Here is a 19,701-nt window from a genome sequence, read left to right as displayed (position 1 = left end):
AAAAAAATTAGAGTGGGGCAAAAGTATCTAATCAGTTATTTAATGACTTCAAAATAACTTGAAAATCCTGTATTAGTTTTGTATACATTTATACATGACTAATACTAAAACCTGATTGTCAAAAAATTTCTTATAAATATATAACATAAGATATTAATTGGTCATAGGTTGTTTTGAAATTTTGTTGTTAAGCCTTATATGTCCACAATTATACACAAAGATATTTTACTTTTCCAAGTTTACTTTAAGTTTATCACAATAATCTCTACTGATTCCAAGAAATAAAACCAGTGAAACATATTTTCAATGATTTAATAAGAATGATAGGCAATGAATTTTTTTATCTAAAAAATGTATTTCCAGATTGGAATCAGATAAAGAGAAAAAAATATCCTTAATGGTGATAATTTCTTTTTACATTTCATGCTTTCTTTAAATATTTGCCATGTTTTAGCTTTTTCAATCGGTTTTGTACCTTTTTGACTATCGAATAAAGATATCGATATTAACATTTTACATCAATGAATAAGTCAGACAACTCATTTTACTGTCTATTACATTACAACTGATTGATGTGGTATTTCAACCACAAAATCTCAGTAAATGCACAGATGGATTTTAATAAAACAAAATGTAAAAAAAATCTTTTTAATAATTGTTGTTACTGAACAAAAATACACTGGTAAAAACTTCAATCTTCTGAAACTAACTTTTATCTTCTGAATCCTGCTTTGCCTTAAATATTTTGAAAGGGATGAATTCTTTTTGAGGCGGCCACACCAATTCTGAAACATAATACATATTTTATAAAATATATTATAAAATAACATGGGTGTATTTTACTATACCAGCAACACATACGGTTAGAAAACAATTGGAATAAGGGTATCTATCTAGACAAGAATAGAAAGGGAATAATAGGAAAACCTGATTATGTCAACAAACAAAAAAATATATATATATAACTAATAAATAAATAAATATATATATCTATATATATATATATATATATATTCAAATTCAAATTCAAAATTCCTTTATTCTTTTTTATACATAATATACATGAATTGCGTCAATTACCTTTACTACAATATAAAACATAAGACTCATGGTTAGAGTATTCATACTTTATATTTAATACAGTATAATAATACATATAATATTTTAAATATTTATGTCCATAGTGTTAATATGTTTTTGTAATGGTAGGCAAATACAAACAAAATTACTTTCAAGTCACAGTGTAAAAAACTCTTCAAGAGAGTAGAATGAATGATCTGTACAAAATTGTTTCAACATTTTCTTAAAATTATTAAAAGAATTCTCATTCTTAATACAGCCTGGAAGGTCATTTATAAATTTTATTCCTATGTATGTCGGACACTGTTTTATATTTTTCTTTATTATGTTTCTTTACTACAAAATTTTCTCTATTTCTTGTATTATAATTATGATAATCTTGTTGCCTTGGTATAGACTCTGCATTTGTCTTGACATGTAATATAGTTTTATAAATATATAAACTATATACTGTCATTATTCTTAGGTTAATAAAGTGGTCTTTACAACTATCATTATTTTTAAGGTGTAGAATATGTCTTATCGCCACTTTTTGTAAATGTAATATTTTGTTTAAGTTATTTGCACTGGTTCCACCATAAATTTTCAATGCCATATGAAATTGTGTGGATGTATCAAGGCATAGTAAACAGATTTCAGTGCATTTATTTCTAGAAGAAGGATAACCGCCTGATTGCAAATATTCCAGAACTCATTTTATGACAAATTTTTTTCTACTTGTTTTGTCCAACTTAATGTATTACTTAGAGCCAGACCCAAGAATTTTGTATCTTTTACAAATTTATTTCCAATTGTATTTATCTCATTTGATTGTTTACATTTAAATTTCATTAGAATTGTTTTATCAGAATTTAGTAATAAATTTCTATCATTCAAGTAACATTTTAGTTGTGACATTGAATATTCTTGTTGTATTTTATTACACTTTGTAAATCTTTTCCAGAAACTGACATACTTATATCATCTGCAAACAAACATAAATGATTTTTATTTGATAAATTTGTTAAAATCTGTGGCATACCTCCCAAGTAGCATAAGAACAAAAAATGGGCCCAATACTGAACCTTGTGGTACAGAATATTGTATTTTTTTCTATTCTTGAATTAATATTTCTTATTTCATTATTACCTAGATATTTAATACTAACATACTGCTGTCGCCCTTCCAGATATGACTGATGCCAGCTTAAATTCTTTATCCTCAATACCATATGATTCTAATTTTTCTAGCAAGGTTTTATGGCAGACACTATCAAATGCCTTTGTCAGATCCAGAAAGGCTCCAACAGTATGATTTCCCTTCATCCAAATTTTCTAGCACATTCTCAATATAATCAATTAATGCTGTTACCGTTGATCTATTTTTTTCTATAGCCATGCTGCTCCCAAATCCAGCAAATTAACCTTTCTCAAAATAGTCTACTAATTGAATCATCATAGTCTTTTCAAATATTTTTGATAAAGCAGGTTGTATTGCCAATGGTCTATAATTTAGAGGATTTTTGCTGTCTCCTTTTTTTTAACACACAGGAACAACTTTTGATATTTTTAATTGAGTTGGGAAGTTTCCTGTTATTATAGAAACATTCACCACATGTAAAAGAGGATTTAAAAAGTGCATGTTTTGCCTCTTTAATAATCTTTATAGGTATGTCATCATACCCTGCCGACCATTTTGGCTTAATAGAATCAATTATTTTAATTAGTTGATCACAGTCAATAGTGTTTGCATTTAAATTTTACTTTTATAATTTGAATTTCGATTAATAGAAATTGGACTTTTTGTTTTAAATTTGGAGCAACATGCTTTTTTACCATTTCGACAAAACTTATGTTTAATAAATCAGCTACACAAACAGGGTCACAGATTATTTTACCACCATCGTTAAGCTCTATATTTTTTAAATGACATTTCCTTACTGTTTCTAATTTCATTATTTACCACTTGCCATATTGTTTTATTGATATTTGTTGTATTCACCACTTTATTATTAATGTAATCTCTTTTCTTTTTTTGAATCAATTTTTTATATTTATTTTTTTGTTCCTTCAAAGAAAGTTTTATTTGTTTGTTATTTTTACTCTTCCTATATAAATTATGTTTATTTATAAAGTTCTTTTTGTTTGCAAGTTATTTCATAATCTATCCATTGGTTTTTTATTGTGGTTTAATAAAGAGCGTTTTAAGGGAAAATGTATATCAAAAATAATATTTTAGAATGTTGTAAAAATATGTAAACTTTATCATCTACTGGTGCCATATAAAGTTTAGTCCAGTCTTCCTTAGATATGTCTTTCTTAAAGTTTTCTATATTTCTTTCACTAAAAATTCTTCCAATTCTACTTATTTTTAATTTAACATTTTTATTTTTCTTTATTTTGAACATTTGAGCATCATGATCAGAGAGTGATGTTATTATACATTCTACATCAAATAAAAGTAGCTTTCATGTTGGTGAGAAAATTATCTATTGCAGTTTCACTGTTTGTCTGTTTACCCTGGTTGGAATTTTAACTGTATAATAAAAACCATGCATATTCAATGTATTGACAAAGTCTTTTTTTTTCTATCCTCCCTCAAAACATCAACATTAATATCACCACCAATAACAATGTTATCACAAATTTTGGATAAAATCTCTAAAAACATGTCTAGTTTTTTTGTAAAAAACTTGCAGTATTTTCAGATGGACTCCTATAAATCCCTCCAACTAAGAATTTTACTGAATTGATTTTAATCTGAATAACACAAGATTCAAATATTTTGTCTTCATTCAGTAGATCCAAATAACATCAACAATTGTTTTGTAATTTATTAAATGCTCCGATACCAATATTAATACCCCACCTCACCTCATAACTTTTTCTGACATACCCTTTTGCTAATACAAAACCTGGTATTTTAAGTTTTTCAACTTCATCACTATTTAATTTATGTTCAGTCAGAATTATGATGTCAGGTTCAAGCTCTTGGATAGTTTATTGTCAGAGGATCAATTCTGGTGGCCAGGTGCTGTATGTTCTGATGGAAGACAGTTACATATGAAGTTTGATTTTGTATGTAGTTCGGTTTCCTTTTTATCTTACAATGACTTTTTGTTTTGTGAACATTAAAAAAATCTTCAGAATTGTTATTTGAGTTATTAATTAAACTACATGCCTTATGCCTACCATTTAACAATAATTCACCACTAACAGAATCATTTAAACCTATACTTACATGATACTTACAATTAAATAGTACCATCAAAGTTAAATTATACTAAAAAATTATAAATATATTCACATTTAATAAAAACTTTGTAGAAAACACCTATACAGATATATAACAAAATAAAATCTAGTTATTCATTATAAAAACAACTAATCATATTTACATGAACTTAACAATGAAATATAATTAAACCCTTATATAAAATATTCATTAAATATAAAAATATTTAAAATGTATATTATACTGTCAGTTAAATATTACTTTAATTTTTTGGTGAACAATCTACAATGTTTTTTTATCTTTTCTTGTGCTTGTAAGGGTTCTTAATACTTTTCCCAATATAGGAGAGGTTTTTTGTAAAACTTAAAATGGTTATGATTTTTACTGACAGAAGATTTTTGTCTTGTGCTAAAAGGATTTATAAAAAAAATCTTTCAATTTTCTTCTTTCGAATATGTTTTTGATATTGATTATTGCCATAAAAACTGATAATTCTTGAAATTTTTCCTAGATTCATCTTTTCTTAGTAGAATAAACAGGGGTTTAGTACCTCTTATCTAAGCCCTAAGTAATATCGCTGTACAAAGTTCAATTTAAATCAATTTAAAAATTAAAGCAGTTATTTTACTCAAAAGCCCATGTTATAATGCATAAGCCCACATATACATTCACACAAACACAAACATTCCATAAAACAATTCAAAATAAGTCCATATAAAATACATTATCAAATTGTGGTGGTTTTGGAGTCCTTCATCAACAAACTTTCAAAAGCTTTCTCCTGGAAATTCTATTATAAAATGTACCTAAAATACCAATTTTGTAAAAACATGTGATCTTTCCTGACAAGAGAAAAGAGTGCAGGTTCTCTTACAAATAAAAATGTACATTTTTCTGATATTTTACCTAAAACAAAATATACCTACTACTGAGCAAATTTTGAAGATTTTTGTATGGGCAAGTGAATTGTGCTTTTTTTGGAAATTTGGTAGTGACACCTCGATTCAGATAAAATTTCCACTGATGGAAGATCATAACCATAATTCTCACCAACTCTAAATACAAGCCAGTGAGATCAGTAACAAGTTTCTAATCAACAGCTGCATGCATGGTAAAATGATAAACTTTAGGTTTCTCTTAAAATTTTGTTTACATTGACAATCCACAAAATCCCTCACTGACACCAAAGATTCCGAGTGTAGCCTTATAACACTAGGAACTCACCTTGATATAGTCGAGGTTGCTGCACAGTTCGATGAGTCTCCACAAAGTCCCGGAGGTTTTTGAGTGCCGGAGTGCTGAGCACAAACTCAAGCCGAGCGAACTCAGGCAGGTTTGTGGTCATACGGTCACTCAGTTGTTCCATCATGATGACCCGAGACATGCCCTGTGACAACAGTTCTAGCTACAAACTTCATGATTGTTGTGTTGAAAATTTTCCATTGGAACAATACCTGTCACAGTGAACAAATCCATTTTTGTCTAGTAATAAATTAACAAGATCCATATTGTTTCTGTTTCATAGTCTATGCAGAACTGAAGTTTCACGCAAAATTTTAAATCTACAGATAAAATCTTTCTTGAGGTATTTTGTGGTTAGCTAGCCTATACAAATACTCAGCCAAATCATATAGAGGTATATGCACATCATCAAACACAAAGATGTCTATGTAGAAATGAAGTTATATGCTAAATATCATACCCATAGCTCAAATAAGTCTTGAGATATCCAGCGGAAACAAACACATACGCAGATGTGATTGGGTAAACCGATGATTCTTCAAGGTGTTGAACGAGATGACTCAACTCATGTGAATTACAAACAGAAACCAAAATTTGTTGTGTAGAAAATTTTCCAATAGAACAACACCTGTCACAGTGAACAAATCCTTGGTGTAATAATGTTTTGACAGAGTTTCACAAGGAGTTGTTTGCAACAGTCTACATTTCTCATGTCTACTGATTACATTAAAATCATTAAAGAAAAGGAGATTCTATCTGGGAATGGTTTTATTATCCTAACCAAGCATTAAGAGCCTTTTAATTTTGATACACAAATTAAAACCCCAGTTTTGGTGGTTGATTATGGATTTGCCTATAGTGTTGAGATGGTGTAGTATAAGAGCTGAAGAAGTTGGAATGTCCCTGCCAGACACCAGAAACAAAGGTACTCTGATTCAAAGACTTACTTCTTGAGAAGCCTAGAATAACATTAAAACCGTTAGAGAAGGAGATTCAATCTGGAAATGGTTTTATTATCCTAACCAAAGTATTAAGGGACCTTTTAACCTCTGTTGTATTTTAATACATAAACATCAACCCCATTCTTATAAAATTAACTGTCATCATGATCTTGATAAGGACAGCTTGACAAGTCTTTTGTAAAATTACTACCTAATCTTCCCATTCTCTCGTCTCATTTAAATGGCTGTTACAACAATTTTTTTATCCTGCAGCCTCAACCTCCCTCTCACACAGTCCCAGATATACAGATTTTTAGCCTCTCTCTCCCCTTTGTTTTTTCTATATATATATATATATATATATATATATATATATATATATATATATATATATATATATATATAATTTCAATAAACATTGAATCACAAAAAGTACTTGCTCCGCCGGGAGTCGAACCCGGATCTCTCACTTGCCGGGTGAATGTGCTACCATTACACCACAGAGCGCTTACTTTTTCCGATTCAATTATTTTGTATTTGGCCGTATCTGTCACATATGGGTTTAAATAAGCAAACTAACATATGATCGGAAGACCAAATACCTGTCAAACGACTTTTATTTACATTAAATTGTATAAGTGGCAATAGCCTTATTTAATTTCAATAAACATTGAATCACAAAAAGTACTTGCTCCGCCGGGAGTCGAACCCGGATCTCTCACTTGCCGGGTGAATGTGCTACCATTACACCACAGAGCGCTTACTTTTTCCGATTCAATTATTTTGTATTTGGCCGTATCTGTCACATATGGGTTTAAATAAGCAAACTAACATATGATATATTATATATGTTATATTATATATATTATATATATATATATATACAAACAACTATAATATATATTATAGAATTCAATTTTAACCTGAAAATCTGAATGAGATATTTGAATTTTAAAGTTTGTAATGCCATATTTTCAGTAATGTATACTGCTTGATTCAACAACCAAACACCCTGTGTAACAATTACCTCTTTCCTTGCAACACTCATGCTGATCTTAGTGTCATCTAAGTTATCACGAATTTACAATATGTCATGCATTATACAGGGGTGGTGAAATTTAAAAGAGATGTCTACAAAGTACTTTATCCATAGCCATGCAATCGTACCAAAACATTCTTAGGCAATTCAGATAAACAAACTTATCATGAACTGCAAAGATATGAAAGCCCTAGAGGGGCTCCTTTCATAGGAAAGCCAAATAATATATAAAAGCCTTTGGGATAACCTTATCTGGACTAGCCGCCAATCCTAGATTAGTCATTAGCTTGCCATTCCAATTTTATATGACTAGATTTAATATAGTTACTTGTCAACACCATTTAAGAGCTGTAGAAAGAACATGTTTAGGCAAGAATGAAATTACACCTGGTCCACGAGGACAGATACTGCCCCACGCTCAATCTCACAAAAGTTTGAAGACTGTGGAGCCCACGTAAAATGTCATAATTTATTCCCTGTGTCAATTCAGTAAATTTCTTAATTACGTAATTTTGATGAAAGATAATTACAATGGTATATATATATATATATATATGTATATATATATATGTATATATATATATATATATCTATATATATGTATGTATATAGTAGTGTTTTGAATAAATAAAAGCAATGAACCAATGAATGAGTCAACGTCGCACCCCGGACCTAGTTGACCTTGGCCACCCGCCACGCCGAGCGCCAACACCACTCGCCGCCGCAACTTTTTTCTTTTGTGTACTTTAAAATTTATGCGCCCCCTAAAAATTTTTGCGCCCTAGGCCTGGGCCTAGTGGGCCTATAGGGAAATGCGGCACTGCCCTCTGTATAACTCTGTCATTTGCCTTATAGACAGTTTCTAAATTCAAAAAACACTTTAGATGTTCCAAGTGTCTTGATACAAAACATTACCTACCACAGAGTGGAGGCGTAGATAGTTCCAAAGGTTGTTCAATTTGACAACAATCATCTTTATTCTTCGGCTGGTCTCCTCTACTGAAGAGATATCCAGTTTTTCCAGCAGTGTTTGCGGCTGAGCACAGAAGATTGACCAGCGGTTCAAAATCCTCTGGAACATTTATATAAGAGTATAAGGTTGTAACCTTATGTTCAAGATGGAGTGTAACAGGACTGATTAAACATATATTGTCACAAAAAGTGTTATAAACTAGGACCAAAATTGGTTGTATCCAAGTATTGTAAAATAAGCTGAGCAATTTTTGTGAAAGCTGGATAGTATTAACCCTACCCTAGATTCATAGCAGTTTTAACACTTTACTATGCACACATGGTTACATGTGACAAACAAATCAGTTTAGGTTTGAAATTAATCATTCGTCTCTTAAATATAATGAACATTTCCGTTATCCAACAGTAATTCATCCTTCTCATCCTGCACTGGTAACCAACAACTCTGAATTCTAAAAACTATGAAATAGTCCTTGTTTTCAGAACAATGTTTTATAAATAACAAATCACAAGAAATATTACTTGCCTCGCTGATTAAAATAAGTTATAATATAGGCTACAAATCCATTGTTTAGACTAAACATGAATGAAAAAACTAAAAAACCATACTGAAGGTTTCAACTAAAAAAATTACCTTGTTTTCCCCTTATGAGAACCATGTTAAACCTCATGCAGCTTTATGCCCTAATTTTTGATTGTAGCACTGTGGGACATATCTCATTTAAAAGATATAATTAACACCCACCAAACCTTTTTTCTTGTAAAGACTATTCATTTTGAATATTTAATCAATAAAATTTAACATAATTTGAATTTTTATGAATATTGTATAAAAAATATGTTTTTAAATGAAAAAGTGTTTGAATACCAATTAATTATACTTTTAAAATAAGACATTTCTCATAATTCTATGACTAAAAATAATGTAGTAAAAGTTCATGAGGTTCATTCTTATGAGGCTACAGACAAGATAGCTCCCACCACAGCTGGCTTTTAATGGAACATTCTGGCAGAAACAGTGGGATTAACTGATTAAGTTAGAGCTCAGCAAGTAAACAAAGATTTACTTGTTCTGCCAGACATTTACTCATTCACTGTACCGTACTTATTTTGTCATATTGTTTTCCACCGTCACCAACCACCTGCGCTTATTATAGTAATAGGATTACATATCTAAGTATTGTTAAAAATGATTTAACTAAAAGACACAGGTTTTTCATCCATAAAGTTTAGATGGCCAACAGCTGTTCCCCATTCCTGTACACTCATCTTCTGTTTGTATTGTAAAAGAGGGCTATAGTGCAGTCATTGAAGCATTGTTGGTCCGAATTTTTTTACTGTGAACCGAATTGCATAAAATTTTTGGAATTAGGTTCATCTTACCCTTAACTTCAAAAAGTGAAAATGATTTGAACTCCGCAACCACCCTGGGGGTGGTTGCCACCCCTTCTCGGGAGTGAATTTATTTTTTTCAAAATAACCTCGGATATCGATAGAAGGCCCTAATTTTAAGCAAAAAAATCATCTATAACTTTTTTCTAAAAATCCAATACTTTTCAAGTTATTGGCAATTGAAAATTCGCAATTGTTTCACGTTTTTTGCAAATATCTCCAAAAATATACGTTTTATCGAAAATTTTATAAGGAACACAATTGTAGCAGGTAAAAACAATGAACACTTTTCTTTTTTATAAAGTATTCTAAGTGCAATATTAAGCTAGATATTAAAAATCAAAGCCGTTTTTTATTTTGTCTGAAATTTAATCGATGTGGTCAATGCCATCTAGCAACGAGAAGATGCATTTTAGGCATTCTAATAAAAATGAGAGTTTTATAGTGCTTGAAATAAGCTTTAAAATGAGCACTATTAAAAGTCTTTTGCACGTAAAATAAGTGAGCTGTATTGCAAAATAAGAGGAGCATCTAATGTTTTTTTATTTTAAATCAATGGGTTTCATAAGTGCCATTTCCACCCAAAATTAAAATTAATCGTATTCCGCCTAGAATCAACTTTATTATGAAGAGTTTTATAGATTGTATCAGTTTGGCTGCTTTCAGTACACATATTTTTCAAAAAAGTCACGATTAAAAAAGATTTCAAATTTTAAAAAAAAAACCACCTTTTTTTCATAATATCTCAAAAATGACGACACATACGAATAAAAGTGTAGGTATGAAAAATGTAGGTATATTTCTGACAACCAATTTGGACTTTTTGATTTTTCTGTAAAACAAAAATTGACGGAAATATGATTGTTTAAAGAGCGCGTGGCAGCGCAATCACAGCCTCTCTTAAGCCCTTTAACCCTTCACCGTTTGAGAAAAAAGGTTTTTTTACTATATATTGCAATGAAGGATGTTGTAGCTCTCTTAATTAACTTTACAATGGTTTTTTATAAATTGTGATAGCATGAAAATTGAAGGAGTTATGGTCAAAAAAACTTATCATATTTTTTTCTACTTAGTAACTGAAAATTTGGACTGTGAATATTTGGAGCAATGTGAAAGTACGCAGTATAATTAGAGACCCAAAAACTATTGTAATGTGTATATATATACATAATATGGCTCATATATTTTGGAAACGTAGGCATGAATACATACCAACTTTCTTATATGTATATATAACACATTTGAGTAAATTTTGTATAATTTGTAAATATTTTATCCAATAAATGGCAATTTTTTACTCTAAATTAAATTATTTTTAAATAATATGTAATCATATATATTTACTGTTTTTAATTTAGGGGTAGTTTTAAGGGTAGAAAAAGATTAAGAATATGATAATCATTTTCGGGAGTGTAGAATAATATTTAAATCCTTTTCATTTTATAAAAAAAATTTTAACAATTTTTTTTATCAAGGGGTAGTTTTTAAGGGTGAAAAGGGGGTTAAAAATTTGATAATTATTATAGAAAATATAAAATATTACTAACTCTATACTTACATCTTTTTATATCATACCAAAAGTATTTTTTTGTGATTTTTTCAATTTAGGGGTTGTTTGCAAGGGTTGTAAGATGTTCAAGGGGTTGAAAAATGATTTTAATATGAGGTAATTGTGTTATAAAACACTTTAAAATTTCACCACTTACTATTAAACATGTTTTCTAGCGATAAAATGGCTCAATGTCGATTTTTCCATTAAGGGGTTGTTTACACCCCTTAAAAAATAATAGGCGGAGTTCAGATCATTTTTACTTTTGAAGTTAAGGGTAAGATGAGCCTAATTCCAAAATTTCATGCAAATCGGTTCACAGTAAAAAAATTCGGAGGTAAGACCGTATTTTTCGCTTCAATGACTGCACTACTAGGTCAAAGTATGAGTATATATATATATATATATATATATATATATATATATATATATATATATATATATATATATATATTAATCTTCAATAAGAATTCTTCAATTGTATTAAACAGTTTCTATATTTCGGCTTAAGCCGTCTTCAGGAAATTACAAAAAATATAAATAGGGCTATAAGAACAGAATAAACATAAAACATTAACACAGAAAATGAAAAGTAAGAATGAATTATGTACAATGGTAAACATATGATTTAATTTTATAAATTCACTTTGTTGACTAAGTCACCTTAAATTTAATCCACTTGGAAATTTTGATTTAGTGACGAGTTGATGGGCTTGTTCCATGGTTCTCAGACTGTGTGTACTTAAATTTTCTGATATTTTTCTAATTGGTTTCACTGAAAATGTTTCTTCAAAATTTAAATTATGTATTAAGCCATGTGCCACTACAGGTTGCTCTGTCTTTTTATGTTTATATGCATACCTGTGCCCAGTCATCCTTGTTCTAAGAGAATTTATCGTTGAACCAATATAATCTTTAGGGCATAACTTGCACTGAATTTGGTAAACAATATTTTTTTATTCACATGTTAAGTCTTCAAATATACTGTATGATTTTTGTGTAGAACTACTTGTAAATGTTTTTGAAGTAGAGCACATGTTGCAAACTAAACACCTGGGTTTATTGCAAGGATGTGACCCAACTGTCATGTTTTCTTGGTCTTTGTGCTTAGGTAATTTTGGATGGACTAAAATATCTTTCAAAACTGGTGGTTTTCTAAATCTTATTTTTGGAATGTATTTGAATATGTTTTTTGTTGAAGCAGAGCTGTCCAATAAACTGTATGCTACTCGAAGTATATTGTTAATTTTATAAAGTCCTGGGTGGTATTTTGTTAAAAACTTTGGATCATTATTGTCAAATTTAGATTTACTTGTTCCAATTGATAGTGATTTAGTGTTCAGTTTGTTGTTTAAAAGTTTTCGTGGATAACCCCTTTTGGAAAATGCTGATAATAAATTATCAATATATTGTTCTAAGTGATATTTGTCACTGCATAAATTTTGGGCTCTTTTAGCTAAACTCTTTGGAATGGCTTTTTTGACATGGGACGGATGACAACTGTCATAATGTAGATATTGAAATGTGTTGGTGTTTTTTATATTGATCTTAGTTTTCAACTTCTGATTTTCAATAAAGATATCTATATCCAGGAAACTCACAATTGAATCAGATATCTCCCACGTAAATTTTAAGTTGCAGAAAGTGTTCAGTGATTGTAAAAAATGTTGCAATTGTTCGTTACTATATGTCCATGTCATGAAGATATCGTCAATGTAACGTTTCCAAAATATGGGTTTGTATGTTTGTGTTTCTAGAAAATCATGTTCAAGCTTGCCCATGACAAGATTAGCATAAGAAGGAGCCATTCTTGTTCCCATGGCTGTCCCTTTTTGCTGTAGATAAAAGTTATTTTGAAACCTAAAGCAATTCATAGTTAGAATGAAATTTATTAATGTTAAAAGAAAATCTGACGAAGGAAGTGTATTTTTGGGACGTTTGTTTAAGTAGTATCTAACAGAATCAATTCCTTGTTGGTGTTCAATATTTGTGTACAATGATTGAACATCGATTGTTACTAATTTAGTATTTATATATATATATATATATATATATATATATATATATTATAATATATATATATAATATATATATATATATACACACACAAGAGGGAAATAGTCTGTTTCATAAGAATACAAAATTAAGTATTGACTCTCAAAAAGTTCATTCTCTACTTTGTTTTGGACAACAATACCTCTTCCAAAACTAATTTAATCTGCATTAAATCTATTCATTCCTTTCTCTGTTTACCCATTTTGGAACCTTTTGTTTAACACTTCTACAATGCCTTTGGTAATTAATAATTTATTTCCTATACACATGATGACTTTTCGCTACCTGTGCAATATGGGTGACGGACAGAAGTATCTTTATCCGTGGCACGCACTGACTGATCACAGGAGAATCGGCAAGCTCTTGGAAGTGTCGGAAAATACTCTCTTCGGAACCCTGTAAAATGAAAGGAAATCTAACAAACGATTAAACAACGTATTTAACATACGTAGACGTACCCAGAATTAAAACTACGGTAGGGTCCAGCCACGGTTGTTCTGGTTGTAACATATCAGAACATAACAGATGAACCATTTAATAATTTGTCTATAGGATAGTTCCATATTCTTATTTACTTTACTTCCAGTAAGCTGTGTATCCAGAACTTATCAGTTTTAGTGTGAACGTAAGAGTGTTTCTACTGTACCTCTATCATGTTGACTCCATACTTGTCGTAGAGCAGGAGCAGGCCAGTGATAGGCTCATCACTCCCCTCGCTCACTATCGCAATCATGTTCTGCAAGACCTCTTGTAGCGACACCTCTAGCCCATCAATGTTCAGCTTGTGGTAGTCAAACACATAGACTACTCTGTGCAGGTAGCTTTTCTGTAACACCAATCAAGGACAAATATGCAATCGAAGTTGTTGTACACATAACATAGCTATGCTGGGAAGGGTTGATTCAATACTAATGTTGAGTATAGCTCCATTTCACCTTCCGCTTAGTGCAGTGAAGTCTGTGACAGTGTTACATTTCAGACGCTACACTAAGTGAAATGGAACTGAACTCAACCATTCAGACAGAAGTTGTTGGTTAAGTAATAAAATACAGCTATCTTTATTTAATTTTGCCTTTATCTTACAATCCAATAAGTTCTTTTAATACCCAAATTCACATAATTTTATATTTGACTTTCTTTTAAGCTTTCTTCCATGTGCGTTCATAGATAAGGACTGATAAAAGATGCACTTTGGGTTCTTTGTAAAACTCTCACGATTCAGCACTGAAGATCAATATCTCAGGATCAACCCTTAACTAGGACTAAAATAACTACTAATTTCTTCTTAAATAGCATTGGATTGAAGGGGACCAAAGAGTTTTAATCTCCTTACTCCTAGTACCTCACAGTCAGTTCCTTCTGGCTGGCTGAATATGCAAATTGCAGGATTTCTATAAAAAGGCCCCTCCTGAGCAAATTTTTCTGGAAGTTGCAAAGACCAGTGACTATTCCAACTGCTTGCTCAGTTACTTCATGCTTAGTAAAAGGAGAATGTATATAGTGCAACATTAAGAGCCTTAGATTTTTAAAGTTTTGATCAGCATACCGTTGTCAAAGTTTCCGATCAACTTATACCATAAGTTGGTTTCAGTCCATTTAGGCTATTTTGGACCTCCCTTGTCCAGGCTTCTCCCACTCATTTCCTAGACTCCTTAATAGCCTAGTTGGGACCAATTTAGGTTCTAGATTGTTACTCTGTCCAACCCTAAGAACACACTGCCATACAGTTTGGTGATTTAGCTCCTGCTCTAAGCAAACTTGGGTGTCTGAAAAGGGCTTACCTACATAGTTCCCTTTGTTTATAGATAAGAATTGCATAGATCTCTGTATGAAAGATAGTAATAAAGATTGCAATGCTCCTATTTATGTGAAAATTTTGGAGTCTGACCAAAATCATCAAATTCTCATGTGGCCCATAATACAGGGCTATCAGTATAATTCGTTTAGCAAAACCTCTCCTCCCAGTTGCTGATTATGAAATCTGATTTCTGTATGTCTGTATGCACAATAACTGTTAAACAAATTTACTTATAAGGTTTAACTTTAGTGTGAAACTGTAGCACAATGTCAGTATTGAAAATGGTACACATTGATCTATTGCAAGTCTCTATTTATGTCCCTCGAAAGGTGACTCTGATTGTATTGCTCTTAAGGGTAACTACATTAGCAACAACAAAAAACACAGAATAAACAAATGAGTAAACAGAGGGTATTCTGAAGATTAATCACTGACATTTTCCATTAAATTATCAACATCAGTGACAAAGCTACTTAGTTAGATTGGTTGACTTCATACAAAACTTGAAAACGTTAGTCTTGGCTTCCAGCAATTAAATATAAATGTAAAGTATTTAAGGGTTAGAGGGATAGGGTGTAAGTTAAAGGTAATAACTAAATATTTGTGAACTTAATATAAAATATTTTATAGTTACAATATTTTTGTTTAAATCCATACTCTGTGTGTGTTTGTCTGTGTGTGAAACTGTCTGAGTGTATATGGCGAGGGTACCAAATTTTTACTAAATTAACGTATTCCACAACTCATAAATGCAATGGTAATAGCCAATGAGAAGAAAATGTGTATGAACTTAAATTAACATGCATAAAACACAAATAAAACATGAGCAAGATTTATGGCAAATCAACAAAAACATTGTATACAGTAAATCAGAATAGAGTTATAATTTTACACAACTTTTGTAACACAAATTATATAGTTATTGATTATACAATTTGAATAACACTTACCCTTCCAACTTTCTTTAAATTTTCAATTAAAATGTCAAGAAGAGATAAATTAGGCAGGTCCATAGTAACTAGCTTAGACTGTAGCAAACAAACATAGCATAACCTAAAATGTAACCTAGCAACCAGCTGTTATTTTATGCTGTTTATATGCTGACATAGTTGTCAGGTGTTCCGGGCGTTCCTTGTAGACATTTTAAAATAATAAGTCTTTTGTAAATTTATAGAAAAAAACTGATTTTATTCAAATCCAGTACTTACAAATACTTGCTACTGTGTATGAGTATAAAAAAGTCGTTTTGAGAAATTTAATCCTTATTTAAATTAAAATTAAAATATTGTTTTTTCTTTAGAACAGGTTACTATACAATGATTAGTATGGGACTAATCTAATTACAAATTCTTTTAATTGTTTTCCTTTAATTTTATGTTTTAGCTCTAATTCTCTGGGAAGGTGTCAAAGAAGTTTAACAAGTTATTTTCTTGGTTGAGAATTTAAAATTATACGACTTGTCTACTTAGATGTTTATTTTTGTTTTGTTTCTTTTTTGTCACAGAACTTTAATAAAGCTTTGGCTGGGTCAGTGGGCTGAATAGAGTTTGCTTTGCCAGAATGTAATTACAAAATCTAATCGAAAAGGAACTTCAGCAGCAGGATTGAATTAACCCCTACAACATCCAGGCTGCAGAATACCCTCAAAAGAGACTATACCAATATTACTGATCTTTTGAGATAATATGAAACCAACAATCTCCTCCTAGCAACCCACTTTCCAGGTTCCATATCATCTGCGGTTGATGAGGTACTCCTCATACTTGAAGGAATATCAACACTATTCACTAATTGGGGCAACCATATAGCCAAGAAACTGTTCACTCCAGGCTAGATGAGCTAGTTAGTGAACAAACCAGTAAAATCTCCAGGAGGAGATGGGATATTTCTGACCCATCTCTAACAGAGACTGGATGTAGCTTATACAGCTTTTCTACGTAACATATCCCCCAACAGTGGAGGAAGTGGTTTGTATTCCCAAGGCTGATGCTCAACCTTTATGTGAGCATAAATTGTAACATGTAATCGTAACTTAACATATTTTCTTTTAAAAACTATAGAAAAGATAGTTGATAAGCATATTAGAGGTAAGGTTGTTTACAACACAGCTCTCTACACCCTGAACAGTACACCTACCAATCTGGGAAGCCCAAAATCCAGATCCTCAGCAGTCTAGAAGAATGAGAGGTCATTGGAGGAAAATGAAATAGTTCTTTATGTATTCTTGGATATGAGAGTATGCTTATGTCAGCACCTCTGTAGACTCAATTTATAGAGCAGTGAATAAAAAAAGGTGTAGATCGGCTCACTCTTGAATGGATTAGGGCTATATTTTCTTGTCATACAGTAAAATCCAGACACAGTGGTGAGTCAGTTAATATGAATGTAGTTAAATTTTAGTACTTTGTCATTATAGTAAGAGGTAAGCACAAAGTTTATTACTCCAAATCAAGCAAAGAGCTCTGAATTTGATATGGGATTAAGTGTGCAGAGAATGGACTGTGTGAGTGGAAATCCCTCAAATTTAGGTCTTTTTACCCCACAGATAAAGCTTAACCTCAGCTTCTGTCTTTAGGACACTATTGACATACTCTTAGCTAAGCTAAATATGTGGAAATTATGCTTCATAAAAGCTTTCAATCTGCAATTTAAGTCACTACTGTGTTGTACTGTTATCATTCTTCATACCAGCAGACAGTTCTGTAGCAGAACCTAAGATATACAGCCTGATGGTTGTTTGGTTTTACAATATCGTTATTAGGCCAATGATAACATACAGTTACCTTTTTATTAAAATCCTCAAAACACCTGGGCTGTCTAGATTATAGAATTATGTTACCTCAATAGACCTTCAAGATCGCAGTGAAGAGAGTTTTTTTTTCTCTTGCCCAATCAACCCTCCTTATCGTATCATGTAGTTTTTAGTTTTGTCTGCTAATAACTTAACAAGATCCATATTGTTTCATGATTCATAGTATACACAGACTAAAAGTTTCATGAAAAATTGCACATCTACAGATGAAATTATTCTCAAGGTATCTTGTGGCTAGCTAGCCTATACATACTCAGCCAAATCATTTAGAGGTATATGCACATCATCAAACACAAAGATGTCTATGTAGAAATGAAGTTATATGCTAAATATCATACCCATAGCTCAAATAAGTCTTGAGATATCCAGTGGAAACAAATACATAGGCAGATGTGATCGGGTAAACCGATGATTCTTCAGGGTGTTGAACGAGATGACTCAACTCATGTGAATTACAAACAGAAACCAAAATTTGCCACAGTCCTTAGTAATAGCTAAGCAAAAAAGTACAACATTTCAAATTTATACACTGAGTTTTAGACTTTACTAATGCTTAGCCAGATCCCATAGCATGGATGACACGTACTTTCATCAATCTCTATCTTGTCTATTTACAAATAAACCGATACAAAGATCGAAGGACCCAATAGGGCGTAACAAAAGTATTACCGATCAATCCAGCAAAGTATCCAACAATATTTACATGTGTTTCTATGTGCCTGTTAAAATGTCAAATGACCAGCCAATTTGTTTATTCTTCGATTTCCTCATTGCCATCATGGATACACATAAGACCACCGTAAAAATGTTCAATAATGCTCAGCCAAATCCCATGGAGTGAAATGCACCATGTTCGAACTCGATGTTGTTCATATATAAATGAAGCTTAGTGTAAAATTTGAAGACTATGTGGCCAATTTGTTCTCGAGATATCATGTGGACATACAGACAGAAAAGAAATTCTTTATCCCGCCAAGTGATAGACTTTGCTAGTGGTCAGCAAATAAAACTATTCTAAACATATTCATAACTATACCATTTCTCTAGATTAGTTTTAAAATATGAGTGTAAGGATTTTTAGTTCCCAGTGCATCAACCTACATTTGCTTCGTTCCGGAGCACACCTGGCCAAAGATCGTTCTCCTCCTCTCAACCATGCATGAAGGTAACCATATCAACAACGAAACACATAAGCCAGATATAATTCATACTTACAATGAAACGAAAGGAGGAGTCGATGCCATGGACCAATTGTGTAACAACATGTCATGCAGTAGGAAGACCCAACGCTGGCCATTAGCTGTGTTCTTTGGCATATTGAACATTAGCTTTGTAAATTCATATGTGATATATTGCACAAACAATCTTGAAAAAGGAAATCAACCTGCCAATAGAAGAACCTTCATGAAAGAACTATTTATGGACCTTAGGAGACCTCACATGCAGAACCGCCTCCAGATAACAAGCCTTAGACGAGGCTGCGCACAATGATTTGTGGCGTTCTAGGAATCCCTGACAATCCCGGCGCTGCCCCACCTCCAGGTACGAGGAAAGTGTGTTTCTATTGTCCCTCTAACCTAAGGCGAATGACAACAACGTATTGTAAGC

The 19,701-nt window shown here is 31.5% G+C and overlaps 1 protein-coding gene across 3 annotated transcripts; it reads right to left on the bottom strand.

The window, feature by feature from the left end:
• Positions 1-632: 632 nt before the first annotated feature.
• LOC124353876 lies at positions 633-16,345 on the bottom strand. Of its 3 annotated transcripts, XM_046803918.1 has the most exons (6): positions 16,232-16,345; positions 14,130-14,309; positions 13,769-13,879; positions 8,435-8,587; positions 5,518-5,680; positions 633-785 (listed from the first exon to the last, which is right to left on the bottom strand). In XM_046803918.1, exons 1-6 carry the CDS (start codon positions 16,292-16,294, stop codon positions 706-708), a joined length of 750 nt encoding a protein of 249 aa, XP_046659874.1. In that variant the 5' UTR covers positions 16,295-16,345; the 3' UTR covers positions 633-705. The 3 variants fall into 3 exon arrangements, with proteins under 3 accessions (XP_046659874.1, XP_046659876.1, XP_046659875.1); XM_046803920.1 differs by lacking the exon at positions 8,435-8,587; XM_046803919.1 differs by lacking the exon at positions 13,769-13,879.
• Positions 16,346-19,701: the final 3,356 nt, after the last annotated feature.

Source organism: Homalodisca vitripennis, chromosome 2 (assembly GCF_021130785.1).
Source record: "Homalodisca vitripennis isolate AUS2020 chromosome 2, UT_GWSS_2.1, whole genome shotgun sequence".
In the NCBI taxonomy this organism is placed as follows: domain Eukaryota; kingdom Metazoa; phylum Arthropoda; class Insecta; order Hemiptera; family Cicadellidae; genus Homalodisca; species Homalodisca vitripennis.
The sequence above is the reverse complement of the archived record's forward strand: the minus strand, read 5'-3'. Positions and strand labels throughout refer to the sequence as shown.

Bases quoted from the DNA above. Each gene is read 5' to 3' on its own strand.
- LOC124353876 (XM_046803918.1), bottom strand. From the start codon at position 16,294: ATGGACCTGCCTAATTTATCTCTTCTTGACATTTTAATTGAAAATTTA. The intron at 13,880-14,129 runs GTACAGTAGAAA...TTCATTTTACAG, and splicing joins ATGGAGTCAACATGATAGAG to GGTTCCGAAGAGAGTATTTT. The intron at 786-5,517 runs GTGAGTTCCTAG...ATTATGTTTCAG, and splicing joins GCAACCTCGACTATATCAAG to AATTGGTGTGGCCGCCTCAA.